A 22,814-nucleotide genomic window follows, 5' to 3' on the forward strand; every position below is an offset into this window, starting at 1 on the left:
TTTTTTTTGAGCTGAGGATCGAACCCAGGGCCTTGCGCTTTGCTCTACCACTGAGCTAAATCCCCAGCCCAGTGAAGGCATTTCTAAAAGAGAAATGGAGACTTGAGTGCACTGAGGGTCAGAACCGTAAGTGCAAAGGCCCTGAGGCAGAGACATACTTGGTATGTGTGTAGACAGAGTGGGACTGAGCGAGTGGGACTGGGTATGTGGTAAGTGCTTGTTTGTTATTCTAGCCAGTGAAGCCTGAGAAAGGGGATGTGGGAGAGGAGGCCAAAGAGTCATCCAGGAGCAAGGCCCTGTGTGGTGGTATTGTGTTCCCCGAAATATTGTGCACGCTAATAAACTTATCTGGGGTCAAAAAACAGAACAGCCACAATATTAAACATAGAGGTTAGGCAGTGGTAGCATACGCCTTTAATGCTAGCATTCCAAAGGCAGAGATCTACCTGGATCTCTGTGTGTTCAAGGATACGGCCAAGCATGGTGACTCACGCCTTTATAATCCCAAGAATTGAGCCTTTAATCCCAGGAAGTGAGGGCAGAAAGCAGAAAGGTATATAAGGCATGAAATCCAGGAACTAGAGCTGGTTAAGCATTCAGGCTTTTGAGCAACAGTTCAACTGAGATTCATTCGGATGAGAACACAGAGGCTTCCAGTCTGAGGAAACAGGACCAGCTGAGGGACTGGCAAGGTGAGGAAGCTGTGGCTTGTTCTGCTTCTTTGATCTTCCGGCATTCACCCCAATAACTGGCCTCAGGTTTGATTTTATTAATAAGAACTTTTGAGATTCCTGCTACAGCCCTGTAACACACGGAAGGGGGTTTGGACTTTACACCAAATAAAATGGAAGCCACTGGGTTCTGAGCACAGAAGGGAAATGATTTGCTTTACATCTTTAAAGGCCTATTCCAGCTACTGGGGGATAACAGACTATAAGGGAACCATGAAGGACAGGCATCTGAACATACATCTATTCCACAAATATTGACTGGCCAGACTGTGGACAAGTCTTATTCTAGGCACTGAAGACACCCAGTAAAACAGGATCTCTAGCAGCAAGGAGGATTCAGTGTAGTGGGAGACAGAAGCCCAGGCTGAACCACAGAACGCATACCCAGTCTAGAACAGAGCACAGAATAGGGGCCAGGAAAGGAGCCAGGCAGAGTAGCAGTCCAGAAAAGAGCCTATGAGGACCTCAGTTGCTTCAAGAAACCTGGCAGGGTGGCAGCCTCCAGCCTGATGTGGGAGAGCAGAGGAGCTCAAGAATGGACCACAGCCAGCCCTAGCAACAGCACTGAGAGGCTTGGGGTTTATCCTGCAGATGACAGCGATCCTGACGGGCCTCCCTGGGGACGGATGCTGGGATTCCCAGCTTTGATATATCCGTTGGTGTATAGCAGAGGCAGATTTGGAGAAGGTGAGACAGGAGGCTATATAGTCATCTGGGCAAAAAGAGGACAAGTCTTGAAGAGCTAACCAAGGAGACAGAAGAGTCTAAATATATTCAGGAAGTAAAACCATCAAGACTGCAGGAGGGAGCTGTGGGGCCAGGCTGGTCCCCAGGTTTGTAGCTGGGATGGGTGGCTTGCCACAGTGCCAACTGAGAGAAGGCATGTTGTATCATAGATGTCCGTGGGGCATTGAGGAGGTATCTGAAACTTGGGGAACAGTTCAAGGCCAGCCTGGTCTACATAGCAAGTGGCTGAAGATATGATCTCGAAATGCCACCAGCAGCTGGGTGATGGTGGAAATGATGGATATAATCAAGACACGTGCTGGCTGACAGGTGTGGCTTCTGACTGAGACCAGTCATTCACTACCTGTGATTCTCAGTAAGCTGGTGCACTTCTCTGAATCTTGTTTTCTCGCCTTGAGCTGGCTATTTTCTTTTTGTAAAACATTGCCAGAGCTCTAGTGGGCATATGGTATGTGCTCGGCTATTCACTAGCATGGGGAGCAGCTGAACAAGGCACCTCCACTGTGTGAGCCCGGGTCTCACATGTAGCCAGTGCTGGGTATCACTGGGACCCATGGCTTAGTGCTTAGTAAATGGGTATCACCGTGACTACATCTGGACCACTGAGAAAACAATCCTTAATAGAACAGGCAAGAGAAGTATCAGGACTGGAGGACTAAAGGCCCATCCATCAATCATCTCAGACCGAGTAACGCCGAAAGGCAGACGCCATCAGCCCCTGCCTTCCAGCCTCCCCTTCCCTTGGAACATTCCCCCTCCCTTCCTCTGTCCCTTCCCCCTAGTTTCCAGCTCTCCTTGAGTCTGGCTTACCTCCCTCAGATTCTGCTTGTGTGTGTTTGTGTGTATTTTGAGACAGGATCTCACTATGTAGCCCTGGCTGAACTCACTGTCTAGACCAGGATGGCCTGAATTCACAGAGATCCACCTGCCTCTGCTCCCAGAGTGCTGGGATAAAAGGTGGTCGCCACCACACCCAGCCTGCCCCCCTATTAACTACCCTTTTCAACCCAGACCTTTACTTTGCCTACCCACTCTCCATTTTTTTTGCTCCAAGCTCCTCTTCTGGCTTTTTTTTTTGAGACAGTCTTGCTATGTAGGTCTGGCTGGCTTGGTACTCACTACATAGCCCAAACTGGCCTCAAACTTACGGCAATCCTTCTGCCTCAAGACTCCCGAGTACTGGGATTACAGGCACGAGGCACCACACTCAGCTCTCTAGTGCTCTTCAATGAGGAAACTATACTTGTTTTAGTATGTCTGTTTATTATCACTTTTTAAAGAGCAAGTACAATTTACATAATCACCCAAGCAGGCTTGTGTAGACATATTTCATTGAAAATCTTCACGCATGCATCTTTTCCTACTGCAGTAAGTCACTGCAAGAGAAATTTCATTATGCATCTTCAACAGAGCCTGTATTCAAATAAACCCGAGGTGCAGGAAGCTTCAGGCCAGCTCCTCATTAGAAGCCTCAGCATGGGGGCTCAGGAGCCCATCCCCTAAGGTCTTCCAGGGAGAGCTGAAAGGCTCAGATAAGTGAGCGCTGGCAAGCAGGGATGGTCTCAGGCTCCAGTGGGCTCACCCCTGGGGTTGAGCAAAGAGAACAGACAAGGGAGTTCTGAGAGGCATCGGAGCTGTCTAAACTCAGGGGGATGGAACCGAGGGAGCAGCAGCAGTAATTGAGTTTCAGTTACCTGCAGGGTGGCGAAATAAAGTGGTAACTTCATCTGCCTGACATGGGGGAGTTTAGAGGTGTCCTTGGCAAGCTCACAGTGAAACTTGTCACCCTTCCATTGTGTTGGGTGATGGCAGCTGGATGGCGCTTCCTAGTGACAGCCCTGTGCATCCCGTCAGGCAGCGCCTGCTCAAGGCAGCTAATGAAGCCGCTCCCACCCACCGGCCCATCTCCCAGGGCTCCCCACAGTCTGTCTGAAGGAACGGCACCATGGGAGTATCCAGCGCAGCCGACAGCCACATCACCCAAACTCAAAAAGAGTCTTTGAATGGCGAAGCGAGGCCCAGCGCTGGGCCCGCCCTCGGGTCACTTTTTGTGGGTCTGTACAAACGTGCCGACCGGCAGCGCCCCGCTCTTCACCTGCTCCCGGATCTCAGCTCGGTGCTTTAATGTGAAGACCAGAGCTCGTACCGTCCTCCGGTATGGCCCGTTAATGAGCCGGGAGCAGAGATGAAACGTTTCCCGCTCAATATTTTCAACCAGTAGGTGATCCATCTGAAAAACAGCAAAATTATCAAATTAGGGCCTTGCGTTGCATAAGGATTAAAAGCAGGAGAGGCTGGCGCACTCTGCTCTGGGGCCTCCATTAATCAACTGAAATTCAAGGACATCTACTTCCTGTCACAAGAGAAACAGGAAGAGCAAATTAATTCCACCCTGGCAATTAAGGAACAAGGCCATGTGCTTTGTGACAGGGACCTCATTCACAACCCCTGCCGGGTGGTAATATTTGCCATTATAACAGGAAACCGGCCTGAACTAAGCAACCGGCACCAGACCGTGTGTTTTACCGACCAGGAAGCAGGTCCAAAGATAATAAATCAGAGTAACTGCGCATACGTCTTTGTTTTAAAAGTGCCTTTAAACTTTGTGTAACATCTTAGAAATGCTGGTCTGGACCCTGAGATGCATCCAGTGCAGTTTATAAGTCACATTCACATTTAGTATTCATAACTGACTAGCACGTTTTACATCTGAGGAGGAGGTTCCAAGGTAAAGGGGGGAGGGGTCAAGTTCTCACAACTGAAGAGGCAGGGCTGGAACCAGGCCCGATTTCAGAGTTCATGTGCCTTCCCTTCCTCATGTGCCTTCCCTTCCGGTCAGAGACACTCCCAGGTGGCTGAGTCTGGAAGCTGGACAGAGTCTGTAGTAGTGCTGGGGTGTTCTGCCTCAGGTCTATAGGCCTGTCTGGGGTCCCAGACCTAATCAAAGCAAGACAGGACCTGCGTCCACATGTGGATCCAGGACAGGCTGGGTGGCTAACCGGTCAGGAACTTCCAGGCATACCCACTTTTTCAGGCCCACCTCCTAGTAGCAAGAACTGCCTTTCCCTAGGAATCACACGGTGAGGGCCAGTTTATGTGAACTTGACACAAGCTAGTCACCTAAGAGGGAGCTTCTACTGAGAAAATGCCTGCCTAAGATCAGGCTGCAGGCAAACCTGTGGGGCGTTTTCTTTCTTTTTTTAGTTTTCCAAAACAAAAGGGTTTCTCTGTGTAGTCCTGGCTGGCCTCAGACTCAGAAATCCACCCCCTTCTGCCTTCTGAGTGCTGGGATTAAAGGCATGTGCCACCACACCTGGCTGTAGGGCATTTTTTTTTTTTAATTTCATGATTAATGTGGGAGGGCTCAGTTCACTGTGGGTGGTGCCATCCCTGAGCTGGTGGTCCTGGGTTCTATAAGAAGGCAGGCTGAGCAAGCCATGAGGAGCAAGCCAGTAAGCAGCTCTCCTCCATGACTTGTGCATCAGCTCCTGCCTCCAGGATCCTGACCTGCTTCAGTTCCTGCCTTGGCTGCCCTCAATGGACTGTGATTCGGGATACATAAGCCAAGCAAACCCTTTCCTCCCCAACTTGCTTTTCATCACAGCAACAGTACCCTAACTAAGACACACTGCTATGCTGGTATGTCAAGCTTAAGCACTCCCCACTCCCACCCCATATATGGAAAGAAAACCTTAGTGTAAAGGACTGAGAGTTCTTTAGGCTGCAACAATGTCCTCAGTGTCCCTTGGTCACTGTCATATTATAGCTCCCTTGCTAATAAGTTCTTTAAAATAGGAATACTTTTTATTTATTTCTTTAATCTATCTACCTACCTATTTATATATATATATATATATATATATATATATATATATATATATATATATATATATATTTTTGGTGCTCGAGATTGAACTTGGGACCTTGCACATAATCAATCTATCTCTATTTTTTTTGTGTGATGGATATTAAACTTGGGACCTTACACATTATCTATCTATCTATCTATCTATCTATCTCTTTTGTGGGGAGTGCTGGACATTGAACTTGGGACCGCACACATATACTCTAGTACCAAGCTATGTTCACAGCCCACATTTTTATTTCTCACTTCCTCTTCCCTTTTCAGTCCCTCCCAGGCACTGAGTGTGGCCACTGTGTCTAGACTGGTTAGGGTTTCTACTGCTGTGATAAACACCAAGACCAAAGCAACTTGAGGGGACGAAAGGGTTTATTTGGCTTACACTTTCATAACACTGTTCATCATGGAAGGAATCAGGAACCTGGAGGCAGAAGATGATGCAGAGACCATGGAGTGCTGATTACTGGTTTGCTCAACCAGCTTTCTTGTATCACCCAGGACCACAAGCCCAGGGCTGGCACCACCTATAGAGGACCAGACTCTCCCATATCAATTACTAATTAAGAAAATGGCCTACAGGCTTGTCCATGGTCAATCTGATGGGGCCATTTCAGCCAGCACAGGTGTGTTCTGTACTCTGCAAACCAAGATCAAGCACGGAATGGAGGGTCACATCCTGAATCTCAGCACGCTGGAGGCAGAGGCAGAAGGACTGTAAATTAAGGAGGTTGTGTTGGGAAGATTGCAAACTTGAAGTCAGCTCCGGTAGTATAGAACCCACCTGTCTAAAAACAAAACCCGCCAGCTAGCCAACCAACCAACCAGCCAACCAACCAACCAAACAAACAAACAAAACTCAATAAAAACATAAATACATAAGGTCAGGCCCCTCTGGTGGTACACATCTTTGATTCTAGCACTTGGGAGGCAGAGGCAGGCAGATCTCTGTGATTTTGAGGCTTGCCTGGTCTACATAACAAATTCTAAGCTAGCCAGGGCTACATAGTGGCATCCTGACTCAAAAATAAAATAAAATAAAAATAAATAAATAAATAAATGAAAGCACACTATGGGGCTGGAAAGATGCCTCAACAGTTAAGAACACTTGCTGCTCTTGGAGAGCACCTGGGCTTGGTTCCCAATACCACATGGCACCTGTAACCTTGGTTCCAGGGAATCCAATGTCCTCTTCTAGCCTCAGTAGATACCCGAACGTACATGGTACATGGCAGGCACTCAAGCACTCACTTATACATATAAACAAACGAATCTTTAAAAAAAAGAAGGGGCTGGAGAGATGGCTCAGAGGTTAAGAGCACTGACTGCTCTTCTAGAGGTCCTGAGTTCAATTCCCAGCAACCACATGGTGGCTCACAACCATCTGTAATGAGATCTGGTGCCCTCTTCTGGCTTGCAGTCACACATGCTGTATATATAATAAAATAAATCTTAAAAAAAAAAAAAAGGAAAAGTATACCAAAAATGTAAAAAGGGTCATCTGACGTTTGATAGGATGGCCTAACATGGGAAAGACAGGCAGGCCCAAACCAAAGAAAATGAAAACAGAAACTTCCTTAAGGATCCTGAGAAGGAGCAGAATACACGGAGGAGGAGGAGGAGGAGGAGGAGGAGGAGGAGGAGGAGGAGGAGGAGGAGGAGGAGGAAGAGTGGCTGCCTTTGCAGCCCACCCACAGACACTCAGAAAACTCTGTCGCTGGCTTCGAACCTCCTGGGCCAGGGCTGGGGTGTGTGCACTGTGTGCCACAGTTCTTTGGAACCCAACTTCCTCAGGTTCTTCAGGGCTTCCTGGGCAGCCCTGGGCCCAAACTGCTTAGCCAGGCTCTAATGGCAGCCACTTCCTGGCACAGGGCCCACAGTGTTTGCCAGAGAGGTTCTTACCTGAGATGAGGTGGGTTATTCACCAAATTTACCTAGCCTAGTGTGCAAGGAGCCTTTTTTTCCCCTTAAAGAGGGTGGTTATCAAAGGAAGAGGGTAACTTTGTGTTTACAAAACAAGTCACTGCCATTCCATGGGAATAAAGTTAGAGACACTAGAAAAACCTTCTAGGAACCTTGACGGTCACACAGCTGGATACTCATACACACCATTCAGCAGTCACTGCTTAGCCCTGATCTGGGGGCACAGCACATAAGACCTGACTCTTCCTCTCTGGAAACTCACAGCCTAGAAAAAGATGGCTTGTTGCTAGGCAGAGTGGTGCACACCCTTAATCTCAGCATTTGGGAGGCAGAGGCTGGCGAATCCCTGAGTTTGAGGCCAGCCTGGTCTCCAGAGTTCCAGGACAGCCAGGGCTACACAGAGAAACCCTGTTTCGAAAAACCAGAGAGACAGAGAGAGAGAGAGAGAGAGAGAGAGAGAGAGAGAGAGAGAGAGAGAGAGAGAGAGAGAGAGAGAGAATGTAACAACGTAACACATGGGGCACCAAGAGCCAGGCAGGTGGTACCTATCCTAACACTCAGGAGGCTGAGGCAGGAGGCGCTCATGCTCAGGTGTAGCCTGAGCTTCACAGAAAGATCATATCAAAATATAAGCACACAACAAAACAAACCCCAGACCTGGGGCAGTATGATGAGTGCTATGCCAGGGTGTGATGGAAAGCAAGGGGTATCTAGTCATTCTCATGCCTCTCGCTAAACCCAGGCTAATCAGAGAAGAGGAATCAAGAAAAACACCCATGCCATTTATAAAGCACACTGTGCACTTCCCTGTACAGGTTTACTGCACAGAACAAAGGATACTCTTGACTCAGACCCACTCCATGTTGACCCTGTGCTACTGGGTCCTAACTCGGTGCTTTAGGTGAACGATTCAGAGTCTCTCTGGGACTTGATCTTGCTGGGAGGTGTATCTGCTGAATGGAAAGGAACAAGAGCCCCAGACACAAACACAGTGAGGCAGTGACTGTGTGTGGCCATACATCTTGTCTCTGTATCGCTCACGGTCTTTGTACTGGCTGGCTGGGTTTTCATCAACTTGGCACAAGTCAGGGGGCATTTCTTGATTTGTTTGTTTTTGGTTTTTTCGAGACAGGGTTTCTCTGTGTAGTTTTGGTGCCTGTCCTGGGTCTTGCTCTGTGGACCAGGCTGGCCTCGAACTCACAGATCCGCCTGGCTCTGCCTCCCGATTGCGTAATCCTGGCACATTTTCTTGATTAATGATTGATGTGGGAAGGCCCATCCCCATCCCACTGTGGGCCGGGCCACTCCTGGGCAGGTGGTCCTGGGGTGTATAAGAAAGCAAGTAGAGCAAGCCAATAAGCAGGGTTCCTCCAAGGTCTCTGCTTCAGTTCCTGCCTCCGGGTTCCTGTCCTGATTCCCTGGGTACTGTGTCTGGAACATGTAAGCCAAATAAACCCTTGGCAAGTTGCTTTTCATCACAGTGTTTATCACAGCAACAGAAGGCAAACCAAGACAGTCTCTTTCCCACTGGACTCTGTCCCTCCCTGCACCATGCCCACTACCAACTCCTACTGCCCAGTTCTCCTTCAGTTCCACACATCTGTCTACTCACAACTTGTGCTTCTTTCTAACACCCCCAACAACCTAATCACAGTCTGGGAAGCAGATGGCGCTTAGCACAGATAGCCAAGGGGCAATACAGCCAGGTGTGGTGGTCACCAGATAACCCCCCTCCTGTTTAACACTGGTGCTGTCTTCTTGGTATTCCTGAGCCCAGTGATAGAGAATCTGATTTGCTGCTGCCCTTATCTATTTGTGCCCATGGGTGGAGTGTGTATTATTCAATTATTCAACATCCAGAGTTGTTCAATTCTGGATGAACTGGCTGTACTGGGGGAAGATATAAAACAGCCAAGCAATTCTCTCGGAGGAGTGGGCCTGGCAAGAAATGGCACCATAATCAAGCCCCATGTCTGTAAACTCTTTAAGTCAAGGTCCTGTTCCTGAGTATACCCTCAGTGCCAGACCTCCACATGCTACTGTAACTGTGTGTTTGTGAGCACCTCTGGGGCTGACCCTGTACACAGGATTCATTTCCTAATCTTCCTAGTCTTCTGAGCTCAGGTGTAGGCATGTAGAAGGTGCTCAACCAATACCTGTTGAGTGACTGTCCTTTCTCCCCACACATACCTCCCCCTCTCCTGCTCTTTTAATAGTATCACTACCATTACAGATAAAATATTTGCTAGACTTCCATTTTGTGTTTTCTAGTTCATAAAATTCAACCTCTCTTACAACAGTGAGCATTTCTCCCATGAAACCTCCTCGAATTCCCAGATGTGTGTGTATACAACTGCTCCCAAGGATCACTATCTGTGTCTTAGAGTATATTAGAGTCTATTAGTAACTCGCATGCACTAAGCTAGTGGGGAGGGGGCTTTTTAGGTGAGGAGACAGCTGTTTATTTTGTGTTCTCCCTGTACCTAGGAGATCCCACACTGAGCTGAATATTCACTGGAGAAAAACCATGTGAGGGTTTTCCTTAGCACAACTGGATTTGCACACAGTTCGCCACACTTTTTTTGACCACTGGATACATTTAGGAGAGAGCTGGTCAAAGCCAGGGGTACAGTCTGAATCCATGAATCCATTAAACAAAGAAGAAAAAAACTCACCAACACCCTAACGGTCCAGTGTGGGAACATACCCCTGAGCTGGACCTCATTAGCAACATCTGACGACCAACTGGGCCACCAGCCAGCGTCCCAACTCTTAATGATACGGGCTCACTTTCGAATCCGGTTCATTTTTTAATGATAATAGGGAAATGATCACAGGCTGTGAGGTAGAAGGAGAGTGGATAATGAGGAGGGGAAGTGAGAGAGTGACACGATGGGGGACCCTCGTGAGCAAAGATCTAAGGGACAGAGGAAGAAAGACCCGGAAGGGAGAAGGGAAGGGAATGGGCTTGGGCTTCAACAACAGCTGTTTGATTCACCTGGTCCATTATTCCAGGAACAAGGAAGTAATCCACGAACATGGAAAGCAAATTCTGCAGCGTGATAAAGAGAGAACCTTTAGTGGTGCGCATTCGTCACACATGACTCTCACTGTTAAAGCATGAACTGAAACAGAAGCACCGGAGAGTCGGGATTGGCAAAAACACACGCTAGGATAAATCAAAAAAGTTTCAGTTGTCGGGCTGGGAACTTAGGTTCACCACAGCGTGGTAAAGCACACTTGTGGAGCCCTGATGTCTGATTCGGATGCAACCAACACGGCTTACTTTCACAGATCAGGGTTAGGTGGGCCACGGATTTACCGATAAAGGAATGACAGGTGCATGGATTAGCCTATGCAATTGTGTGAAAGGATTTGTATTAATTTACAAGAATACCATCCCAGGCTGTTCATGCAGGGCAGACAGGGTGTTTGTTTTTCTTTATGGGACAAGGAAGACAGTAAGACACATACTTTACATTTTTAAAATTTACTCTTTGGGAACAAAACCATTTAGCTATACTGAATCTGATATTTTTCCCAATTACACTGGAAAGCACTAACGAATGTATCACTTTTTAAACTTCACTTTGTAACACTTGAGTGCTTACCACTTGATGTGCCATTTAAAGGATAATTAATGGATAAACTAAAAGGATAATTATTATGGAGTTTAATATAGCAAGCAAACTGCTCATTAATCCTTACAAGCATGGCTTCGTTATTATCATTTACTTAAAAAGATACCACAGGGAACTGGTATTTACCACCACATTAACTGCGTATTATAGACCACACTGTATGTTTCGGCAGTAATCCTGGTTTATTTAAAAAATAAGCTTTATTTAAAATGGCGAATCTGCTGGCTCATCGATACTCTGGAAAATCACTACAACTTTCACATTTGCTCTCTTCATTATTCATATGGAAGCTGCCTTTAGGAACAGCTGAGCTATCTCACAGCACAGTGAGCCTCTGCACTATCAGACAGCAAGAGCCGGACACGAGGGATAAAGATGCATAGAACGGGAGATACAAGATGACACTAATTGAGATTGAGCAAGGTTCAAGAGACAACACAAATGTAAATAATTATGTCAATTTTCTGGAATGTTATTTAAATAATCAATAAAAATATCTTATGGGGCATTTGGCAAATAATTTGCCCTAAATAAATCTTGGATAACCATAGCTTGTCTGAAATTTCTTTCAAAACCTGTAATAATTCACCATCAAAGGAAATGCACCAAAATGTTAACAATATTACATCTAGGAGGCAGGTTCAGCAGTGACTTTTTTCTATATCCTTATATCTATCATCTCTCTATATATATCTATATCTATATCTATATCTATTTACTTATAGCTATATATAAAATGTATATTTTTATATAAATAAAACATATTTTTCTATATCTATAGATATTTTTCCTGTATATATGTTCTGTATCTTTTTCATTTGATATTTGAAGTTTGCATTTTAAAAACCCTTTTAAGTGTAAATAACACAGCAGAAGTCCATTTGCTTTCTGGATAAATAAGTGAGACAGAAAGGAAATGCAGGACACTTTAAGTCTCGCTTCTCAATTCCTTCCTTTAAAGTTCTCTTGCTGCCATTTGCTTGCAGGAGGGGTGTTCGTGATGTGTGGACACACATGGCAAGGCACACTTGCGAGGTTAGGAACAACTTCACACATGTCAGGGATCCAATTCAAGGTGCCAGGCTTTTGCCGCCCTCACCCAGGGAACCATCTTGCCAGCCCCAAACTTCTGTGTTTGTTAATTTAATCTTGAAGGCTATTTTAATAAGGAGAAATTATAGTAGGAAAATATGGATGCTGTATATCTGTTTTCTCATAACATTAGGTTCTTTTCTATATTTTCATGCAGAGTCTCACTCTGTAACCCAGGCTGGCCTTGAGCCTACAGATCTGCCTGCCCAGTGCTGAGATTACAGGTTTGCTGGCTTTAACCATGCCCGGCTCATGATTAATATTATTATTAATGATCAAAGTTTTTTCCAGCATGGATACCTCAAACCACTACTATCAGCCGGGCTTCTGGCTGTGATGGAGTATGCCCATTGAGTTGATTTATGCCACAGATCTGAACGTACAGGTCTTGACAAACAATGAGGGGGAGAGTCTTTCCTCTTTATTGCCACTGATAATTTACAACATTTCAAATTTTTATTTCAGTGGAAAAGAATTGAAATTTGAAGAAACCAACATTTATTACATGACTTCTAACCAGCAGGCACCACAGACTACTCCTTCATATAAACGGTTCATGTAGCTTTCCCAAGAATGTAGGTGCTGGGATTCAGTTCTCCTTTCACAGGGGAGAACAAGCCTCAGCAATGTTGAGAAAGTGTGCCTCAGGTACACAATGAGGACCCAAACTAGGTCCCGGGTCCTGGCAGTTCCAAAGCCAACATACAACACTCTTCCCAAATGCTCACAGACCCAGAATCCTTGAAGGATGACCTGTCAGTTTACTTTAATTTACTAAATTTTTATGTACGTGTATGCATCTATGTGCACGTATGTGCCTGCGTATTGTGGGTACCTAAAAGGCCAGAAGAGGGAGTCAGATTCCCTGGAGCAGGTTATGCAGGCGGGTGTGAGCCACCCAGTGGGATGCTGGGAACCAAACTTGAGTCCTCTGCAAGGGCATCAAGGGGTGCTCCTAACTGCTGACTGTCTCCATCCCCAGGAATAACTTTGCAGAACAGGCCTGCACAGAGATGGGGAGAGCTCATTGTGGGAACACAGGCTCATTTTAACTGGGAACCCCACAATCACTCTTAAAACCTCACCTCTAATTCCAAGGCTTCTGAGAGTAATTTCTGGGCGTTTTTTCGAAACGACTCAGTTTTTGGATCACTTCGGACTTCAATAGAAGGTCTATCCAAATGTTTTTCAAAGAAAGTTTTCCACTCGGTGTGAACTTCTTTGGCGAGACATGCCACCTCTGGGTCTGAGTGCCTGCGCATCTTGTTCACAGTGTGACCTAGAACAGAGAATCAGGAGATGCATTCTGTCTTCTGGAACACACCGAGGGGCACTCACATACTTGAGGATGCAAAGACTTCTGTGCAAGCATCTGTCCATCCACGTGAAATGCATGTAAGCAGGTAAAATGAGACTATCTTGGGGAGAACTGAACTGGCCAGTGTGGCAAGTCATCAAGAAGATTCAGAGAGAACAAAGGAGGCCAAATGTAGTAAAACACACTTAACCCCAGCACTCAGGAGGCAGAGGCAGCAGAGCTTGATGAGTTCAAGGCCAGCCTGGTCTACAGAGCGAGTTTCAGGCCAGTCAAGGCTACTTAGTGAGACCTTGTCTCAAACAATAACAACAAAAGAAGTTTCCAAAGTTGCAATGAAAGAGACTGAATTAAGATTATCTTTTTTGGCATCTTACTATATTTTAAGTTAAAAATTAACTGTATTTATTGAAAGAATATTCTTGATTGGGTGTGAGTGTTGTGTGCACATGTGTACATTTGTGTAGGTGCTCAACTGCATGGGTGTGCATGGAGGCTAGAAGCTGACATCCGGTTGACCTCAGGATGTCTTTCTCAATTGCTTCTCATCGTATTAATTTACTTATATTATGTGTATGAATGTTTTACCTGCATATGTGTATATGTGCACCATGTGTCTCTGGTGCCTGTGAAGGTCAGGAGAAGGAGTCAGAACCTTTGGAACTGGAGTTACTGATGGCTGTGAGCAGACATGTGGGTGCTGGGAACCAAACCGGGTTCCCTGCAAAAGCAAGCACTCTTAGCCACTGAACCATCTCTCCAGCCCCTCTCCACCTTCTGTTTTGGGTCTGTTACTGAACCTGAGGCTGCCTGCTTCCACGAGACTGACTACCCAGTAAACCACATTTGGATTAAGTAGAAAACTATCTAGATGTTGTAGAGAGACTCACTGAAGTTTGGAGCCGTGGTGTCTGCTGAGTTCAGAAACCCTTAGCATCACCCATCACAGTAACTAGAGTGGCTATCTTAACTTTGTATGTCTTCTGTGAGACCAACACACTACCCTCGGCGCCAAGTCTCCTTCTTATTTTGTATTTTTTATGTCTTGGCATTTATTGATTGATTGTGTTGTGTTTAGTGTATCTAATCAGTGTATTAGGTCTGTGTGGGGGTCTTGCATTTGTGCACCATGCTGCACACATGTGGAGGTCAGAGGACAACCTAGGTGAGTTGGACCTCTTCCTCCACCACCTGGGTCCCTGAGACTAACTGAGATTGTCAGCCTTGGTGACAAGGACCTTTAATTGTTGAGCCATCTCTCTACCCTATATTTTCCCTTTTAAATAATTTATTTTCCTACAACAGAAATTTGATTCTTTCACCCGGCTATTTAAACCCTTAAATCCTCCAGCCAGACTCTTCCGTGGGACCCTTCACAACCTGCCACCCTGCCCTCTTCCAGCTTCATTTCCAGCTATCCCCTTCCCATCACCCCACTCCAGCTGCCTGTAGCTCCTAAAATGCTTGACTATTTTTTCTTGTCTCTTTACTTCTACATCCTTATAAGTATTCTGCCCACCTGAAATACTCTCCTCTTTCTTCAGCTGGCTTAGCTTTCAGATCTGAAGACTCATTCAGTCTCACCTCCTCCAGGAAGTCTTCCTTAGCTATGACAGCTTTGCTGGTACCCTGTCCTGCACCTTGTGCTCACCACCAGGATCACTAGTGTACACTGTACCTGTCAGTCACCTCTTGCTCACCAAGTGAGTTTCTTGAGGAGTACATTCTCCTGTGGGTCTCGATCAGTGAGCACAGGCTGGCAGAGACCCACAGAAACAGCCGCACTTAGATGACTAAAGTACTTAACAGACACCTGATTAAAGAGGACTATATCACAGGACACGATGGAGACACCATCAGGTACACACAAAAGCACCAGTGAAGAAACTGACTTGTAAACTGAGGTAGCAGCACAAGCTTGTCATATTAGCACTCAGGATTGGTGGCAGGACACTGGACGTTCAAGGCATCCTTGGCTACATCTCAAGTTTGAGACCAGCCTGTGCTACAGGAGCCCTTATCTAAAACAACAACAACAAACAACAATAAACAAACATTAAAAAACCCCAAACCCAAAAGAAGAGCCTATAAGTTTAACAGGATCTCAATTAAAAAAAAAAAAAAAACCTCAATAGATAGTTCTTATTAGAAGACAACCGCTGGGCGGTGGTGGCCCACACCTGTAATCCCAGCACTCGGGAGGCAGAGGCAGGCGGATCTCTGTGAGTTCGAGGCCAGCCTGGGCTACCAAGTGAGTTCCAGGACAGGAACCAAAGCTACACAGAGAAACCCTGTCTCGAAAAACCAAAAAAAAAAAAAAAAAAAAAAAAAAAAGAAGACAACCAAATATTTCTAGACTTCACTTTGGAACTATGCTGCACAAGAATATAAAATACTACTTTGAAACAGAGGGGTTAACCTACTACAAATAGCCTTCTAAGGTATAAGAACACATTATAAAGCAACATTACTTAAAACTACACAGACTAACACTAAAATGAATGGATGAATTTATGAAATAAAAAAGGCCCAGAAACACATATTTAAGAATCTAATATAAAGTTGGGTGCAATGGCACATGCTTGTAGTACTAGCTACTCAGGAAGTTGAGGCAGGAGGATGATGACTTAAGCCCACTGAGTCTGAGGTCAGCTTAGGTAACAGTCAGATTCCATCTGAAAGAGAGAGAGGGAAGGATGGATTTAATATGTAATCAAAGAGTTATCACTGACCAATGGGAAACAGAGATTTAAGTTAGGTAAAGAGTCAAACCATTTCCCCAATCACGCCAAATGCACAGCTCAACACAGCTGCAGTCACTGTTCTCCACACAGTTGCCAAAGGTCACGTGTACAAGGTTCTACACCAGGCACTAGTCAGTCAGGGCTCGAAAGAAACTACCCTCACTTTTAAATTTAGCATTCTTTTTTTTTTTTTTTTTCCCAAGACAGGGTTTCTCTGTGTAGCTTTGCGCCTTTCCTGGAACTCGCTCTGTAGCCCAGGCTGGCCTCGAACTCACAGAGATCCACCTGCCTCTGCCTCCTGAGTGCTGGGATTAAAGGCGTGCACCACCACCGCCCGGCTACCCTCACTTTCAAAAGGTTCTGTGAGCAGAATCCTAGAGATGAAAATAAAGTAATGCTAAGCGATGGTAACAGCAACATCACAGTAAGTGTGACTTCCCACTCCAACCAGTTAGTTATAAAGAGTTCTTATCTGTCTTCCTGCTGACCAGGGACAAGAGAACAGACTCATCACCCACACAGAAGAACAGAGCACTCGATAGCCATGACTGAAGGTGTTTTCCAGCTAACAAACGCTCAGGAAAGTGCTTTTGAAACACATCTCTTAAAAGCGGAGCTCACTCCTGGACACTCTCCTTTCTAAAGGCAGAATCTCCATGTCCGTGAGATTATCCACTCAGCAGACAGCTCCTTATGCTGCTGGTCAGTGTTGTGCATACTGCAGACACAAAGGTGGTGGCTAAGAGTGTGACTAAGTGGGAGTGTGTGTTTAGAAGATTCGAGGCCATAGCTATAATTTCTAGCACCAAAATAAGAAATACATAATAACACAAAGAGAAAGAAGACATTGCAGGACTCAGGCACCTTCACTGAAGACGCTGATGGAGCATCACTTTATGCCAGCCCTGAGCCCACTGAGCAGGTAACAATCCTCAGAGGTTGGCCTACACTTGCCCTGTCAAAGCGAACAGAAACATTCACCTTAGTGCTGTTTGAAGTTGGGAAAAGCCAGGAACAGCCTATGAGCTCATCATCACTGGTCCAACTTATTACAAATTACAGTATATTCTAGCAGTAACTGGAATAAGTAAGCTGCGCATGTCCATACACACCTGTAACCCACCACTCAGGAGGCAGAGGCAGGCCTGGGCTACACAGTAAGACCATGTCTCAAAAAAAAAAAAAAAAAAAAAAAAACCCACACTGCAAAACCCCTAGACAAACACACACACAAGTGAACAGGCAGATAGCTCTACATGTAGGGCCTTGAATGATGATCAATTCTCAGTCATGTGGAAACAGCAGAAAAGTACATTCGGTATGAGCCAATATTTACTTTCAAAATTACATATGTAGATCCATATAAACACCATATTTATTTATACGCAGAGAAAAAAAGTCTTAAAAATTTACAAAAAAATTTTTAACAGGTTTCTTCTGAGTGGCAGGCCTCTGTGCAGTTTGACTCACGCACCATGAGGCTGCTGCACAAAACGCCCCTAACAGCAGCAGTGTGTGGGGACGGGTCCTTCCCACCACCTGGTCCTCACCGTATCCTCTGCTCTCCTAGAAAAGGTGCCCTCCCCAGCTATGAGAGAGAAGATGCAGTCCTGTGCCAAATCCAGGGGCCATCTCTGTCCGGGCACTGCATAGCCTCTCTGTGGCCTTCCTTCTGAACTATCTTCTCCAATCCTTCTGGACACTCCTGTCCTGTATGGGAATGTGCTCACTGCAGACACTGACTAACCTTTACTTACTTGAAGATCCCAGTCTGGGCACTGTCCCTGGCTTCTTTTTCTACCTGCCTGTCCCAGGTAATCTCACCTGCTCCTGTGTTCCAACCTGCACCTGAAGCAGATGTCTCCCAAGTGTGTGTCTCTAGCCAAAGGCCCCTGGGCATGGCACCATGTCTTCAGGATCTTACTGGACACCTCATTCTAAAGTATCCTAGACTCAGTATTTCTGCTCACACAATAGCAACACATGCTCCCCTGTCCTCTCACTCCCAGACACAGGTCCACTGCTTTTTATTTTTTTTAATTACTTATTTTTGTCTTATGTGCATTAGTGTTTCACCATGGGTGTCAGTTCTCCTGAAACTGGAGTCACAGGCAGCTGTGGGCTGCCATGTGGGTGCTGGGAATTGAACCTGGACACTCTGGAAGAGCAGTCAGTGCTCTTAGCCTCTGAGCCACCTCTCCAGTCTGCACAGGTGCACTGCTCTAACACTCCCCCTTCTCCATCCCCCTCCACTCCTGTGGTCTGGACTCACATTCTCCTCACCTGCCTGGGTCTATTGAAACAGTTCAAATTAACATGGTTACACTTTAGAGGAGAAAGTAGGTATTTAAGTATTCTAGGCAGGGCTGGTGATGTAGCTCAGTGTTAGAGCATTTGCTCAGCATATGTAAGAACTAGGCAACTTCGGGCTCAGATCTGGTCCTTTCCAATTCACCTTCTACCCTGCAGCCATGATACTGTTTCACGGTAACTTGATGGCGTAGGGGAGAGCTCAGTGGTGATACACTTGCCTAGTAAGAAGAGAAAGACACAGAGAAAAAGGGGGAGAGGGAGGGAAAAAAGTGAGGGAGAATAGGAATCATAAAATGCGCTCAAGCGAGCTTCTAAATATAGCATTAAAGCTCTGGCTAGCCGGGGACCACTCTGGCTGTACTTCTCCTCTGTATCACCCTCCTCTCCCTCCATCCCCAGCTCTTCCACAGAAATTAAAATCGCATGTCTGCTTTGGGGTCACACTGTCTGGCCTTGTCACATTTCTGAGTCTTAGCTAACATGGTTCCTTCTGCCTGAAATATTTATTCTTTTTATTTATTATTATTATTATTATTATTATTATTATTATTATTATTATGACTTCTATTATTATTTGGTAGTGGTAGATATCAAACTCGGACCCTTACACTTGCTGGACAAACGTTCTACCACAGACCTACACCCCCAGCTCTGCCTAGAATAATTAAAGACCTACTTTTTCCTCTAAAGTGTAACCATCTTAAGGGCAGACCCGATACCTTGCTCCAGTAATATCCCAAGTCCTCAGCACAGGGCTATCACAAAAGAGACAGCAAGTATTGGCTGAACTGAATCAAACCGTACCACTTTCGTTTGTTTGTTGTTGTTTGAGACAAGGTCTCCCTCTCTCCCTCCCTCCCTCCCTCCCTCCCTCCCTCCCTCCCTCCCTCCCTCTCTTCCTTTCTGTAGCCCTGGCTGTCTTGGAACTCACTAGGTAGACCAGGCTGGTCTTGAACACACACTCCGCCTGCCCCGCCTCCCAAGCACTAGGATTAACAGTGTGCTCCAGCACGCCTGGCTCAAACAATTTCACTTGGCTTCCGAGTTAGTGTTGTGCTACGACTTAGACAAGGATGCAGTCGAGGAGACAAGCACACAACTGCACATAAAAGCTCTGCTGTAACAAAGTGAACCAAAGGTGTTGAGAAGATGAAGCTTTTGATTCTGCTCTTGCCCCTGCTCAGAATTCCTGCTGCCCATCATCCCAGGCTTAGTGCGGACTAGTCCACTTACTTAATAACTCAAACCTCGCTACTGTATCCTTTTATAAATGGTAAACTGAAGCTCAATAGAAGAATTTATCAAGGTCTCCCAGCTAGAAGTCCTGAGGCCAGGATTTGAACTGTGTGACTCTGGGACCACTCACTGAACCTCTAACATCCTGGACTGCTCCATCATTAGGGCCTGACACAGTGTTCATCAAGGCTCTACTGAGATACTGCAGGGCACCTTCTTTGTATTCTCCAACAAGAAGAGGACAGACCCTGAGAAATAAGTAAAGGGCTGAAGACTTGGGAATCATGCCAGGGCAATGACAGAGTCCCTGCCTTTACTCTTCAGGGGCCAGTATATCCCAGGGTTCCCACAAAGGCCATGCTCAGAGTGTCGGGGAGGAGCTGTGGGTATCACGGAAAACACTGAGGAAGTGTAGGGCTAAAAGAGTTAGCGGGACCCACTGTCCACAAGAGGTAAGAATCTCTTCACAAGAGCGAGGTGGAGGAGGGAAGGAAGAGAGAGCCTGAGTGACTCCTTCCTAGAAAAAATGGAGGCAGAACCACACATTTTAAAACACAATGGGAGCCGGGTGGTGGTGGCGCACGCCTTTAATCCCAGCACTCAGGAGGCAGAGGCAGGCGGATCTCTGTGAGTTCGAGGCCAGCCTGGGCTACCAAGTGAGTTGCAGGAAAGGCGCAAAGCTACACAGAGAAACCCTGTCTCGAAAAACCAAAAAAAAAAAAAAAAAAAAACCACCACAATGGGCATTTCAGGGTTATATTTCTGAGCTAGTTTCTTAGCACTGTACAAGTCTGTTGTGGGGAAGCCAAATGTTTCCCATGGTTCACACACTGGGTCAGTTCCCCAGCTGCTGGCACTTCTGGGAAATGGTGGAAACTTTGGGAGGTGGGGCTAACTGGAAGCTTACTGGAGCCGCACCTCTGAAGGAGGTTCCTCCCTGTCTCCCTGCTTTCCCACATGAGGTGAGCAGCTTTGTTTCACCTGGATGCTCCACCACGATGCCGCTGCACCATGGCTTGGGAACAACGGGGCCAAGGGAACATGGCTGAGACTGACTATGGTCAGCATCAGTCTCTCCTCCTCTGAATTGACATTCTTGGGTATTGTCATGGCAATGGAGTACCTAACAGTATCTAACTTAACTCCTGCAAGCCCCAGAACAACTTAATAGATGCTGCAACAGTTCCCTATCTTACAGGTAAAGAGCCCGAGGTACTGAGGGCTAAGTATCTTAGGAAGCAAGGTGAAAATCCAGGCTGGTTGTCAAGATCATACATGAGCAGCTCAGCTTTTGCCCTAGTCTATCGGTGATCAAACAGTCCTACCTTCTCTGACTTCAATGGAAAAAAAAAAAAAAGAGGTTCCATGACCTTTCTCCAAGGTTACAAGTTGGTCAGTAGCTACATCAAGGAAGTTAATGATCTGCAAAAAGTCATTATTTGCTCCATGAAGTTTATGTTTTAAAGTAAGCAATGTCACTGCTGGTCTTGTGACCTAGGTCAGGTCCCCTGGGTTTAAGGTTAAGGGTTTCTGCATCCTAACACATTGTTAAAACAAATTCCCCACAGGAAGCAGCTGTTTGGTCACTCAGCAAACATTACCAAATATGAGGTATATCCCAGGCCCAGGCTGGGCACTGGCCAGAATGCTGGGCAAGACACAGCTGTGCACTAAGAATCTCCAGACAGGACTAACACACCAAACACACTGATGCGGGATGCTATTACAGGCCCTAGGACATCACTGAAGCGGGTCCCCAAGGGTCCTAAAGAACAACTGAGTCCATTCAACTAAGTAGGGAAACCCAAACAGCCAGTGCTTCCCCAGTCTCTATAATTACTTACGGGGCGTAAGAGGAGAGCGAGAACATGGAGGCCTGAAATAGTCTGTGTGTAAGTAAAGATGCTGGTAAACATATGGTGTCCCAAGAGATGCCACATCACCTCTGTGACTACATTTCCTTACATGGCAAAACGGACTTTATGGGTATGACTAAGGTTAGGGACCCTGAGATGAGATTAGCCTCCATTTTCCAAAGTGGGTCCCTTGAATTGGGACAAGGAAGAGGCAGAAGGGTGTGGGTCAGAGAGACAGGCCGTGAGGGGATCCCTACTTCCCATTGCCAGTTTTGAAGATGGAGAAAAGCAGGTAGCTTTTAAGAAGGAACTGAACTGTCCCTTCCAGCCTTCAGATGGAATGTGACCCTGTGACCCTGCCAACATCTGCGCTTTAGCTTTGCAGGAGTTCAGGAGTCAGGGAGTGGCAGGACACATCGGTGTAAGAACCTCTTTGAACGGTCGCTCATCACTTGGCTGTCTGACTTGGAGCAAGTTACTTTAAACTCGCGAAGCTTCAATCTTCCCATTTTCAAAATGTAGGAAATAATTATAACGACTGTATAGGATTGTTACATGGGTCGAACGGGTCATGGATGTGGCAGCACTTTATAAATGTGAGGAGCTATGTATTGTAGCTGACCAACCATGAGGTGCAGCAGCGAGGCACCTCTGAAATCAGGTCAACATAACTGACGAAAACCTCTCCCTGGACTCTTGTGTGTAGAACCACAGCGGGGCATGCCTGCTTGCCAGGCCTCATCACCGCCTGTCTTCTGTTTGCTCGATGCCCCTGCCCACTGGTCTATGATGGAGGAATCCACTCACAGAGGCCCAATAAATAACTGCAAGGCTCCTTTTCAACCGTGGCCCTCAGCTTCTGTGAGCACTCGAGTCTTGGGACCACTCATTTCCAGTGTCTCCGGGGACACTTGTCCCTGGCCCACGTGCACTTATTGTGCGGCCTTTCTCCTGCCCTCTACATCCCCTTAGCCTCTCCACAGCCACCGTGCTCCCTCTCCACAGCTGCCGTGCTCCCTCTCTCCACAGACGCCGTGCTCCCTCCCCCTCTTCCCATTTCTGATCATGACTTTTCTTCCAGGTTCAATCCTTGGCCTTTTAGGTATTCCTTTAACTCGGAGAATCATTCACTTTTGTGATTCTAAACAGACATTTCCTAAACAATTACTTCCAAATATGTACTTCTAGTCTAACAGTGTCACTTGAGCTGGACATTTCCATTAAAAAACGTTTATGTAAGAATTCAAAATGCAGCTTGGTATGGTAGCACACACCTTTGATCCCAGCACTCAGGAGGCAGAGGCAGGTGGAGCACTGTGAGTTCAAGGCCAGCCTGGTCTACCGAGCGAGATCCAGG

At 46.3% G+C, this 22,814-nt stretch overlaps 1 protein-coding gene across 2 annotated transcripts in view; it reads right to left on the reverse strand.

The window, feature by feature from the left end:
• Nucleotides 1-2,736: 2,736 nt before the first annotated feature.
• Nucleotides 2,737-22,814, reverse strand: part of Tceanc2 (transcription elongation factor A N-terminal and central domain containing 2) — a 40,704-nt gene continuing 20,626 nt past the window's right edge. For both annotated transcript variants that reach the window (XM_036178975.1, XM_036178976.1), the window contains exons 4-5: nucleotides 13,079-13,272; nucleotides 2,737-3,708 (exon numbers count right to left, since the gene is read on the reverse strand). In XM_036178975.1, the coding sequence (XP_036034868.1) occupies nucleotides 3,520-3,708; nucleotides 13,079-13,272 (383 nt within the window). In that variant the 3' untranslated portion in view covers nucleotides 2,737-3,519. The remainder of the gene's footprint in view (nucleotides 3,709-13,078; nucleotides 13,273-22,814) is intronic.

The sequence above is a fragment of the Onychomys torridus genome, chromosome 2, assembly GCF_903995425.1.
Source record: "Onychomys torridus chromosome 2, mOncTor1.1, whole genome shotgun sequence".
Classification (NCBI taxonomy): domain Eukaryota; kingdom Metazoa; phylum Chordata; class Mammalia; order Rodentia; family Cricetidae; genus Onychomys; species Onychomys torridus.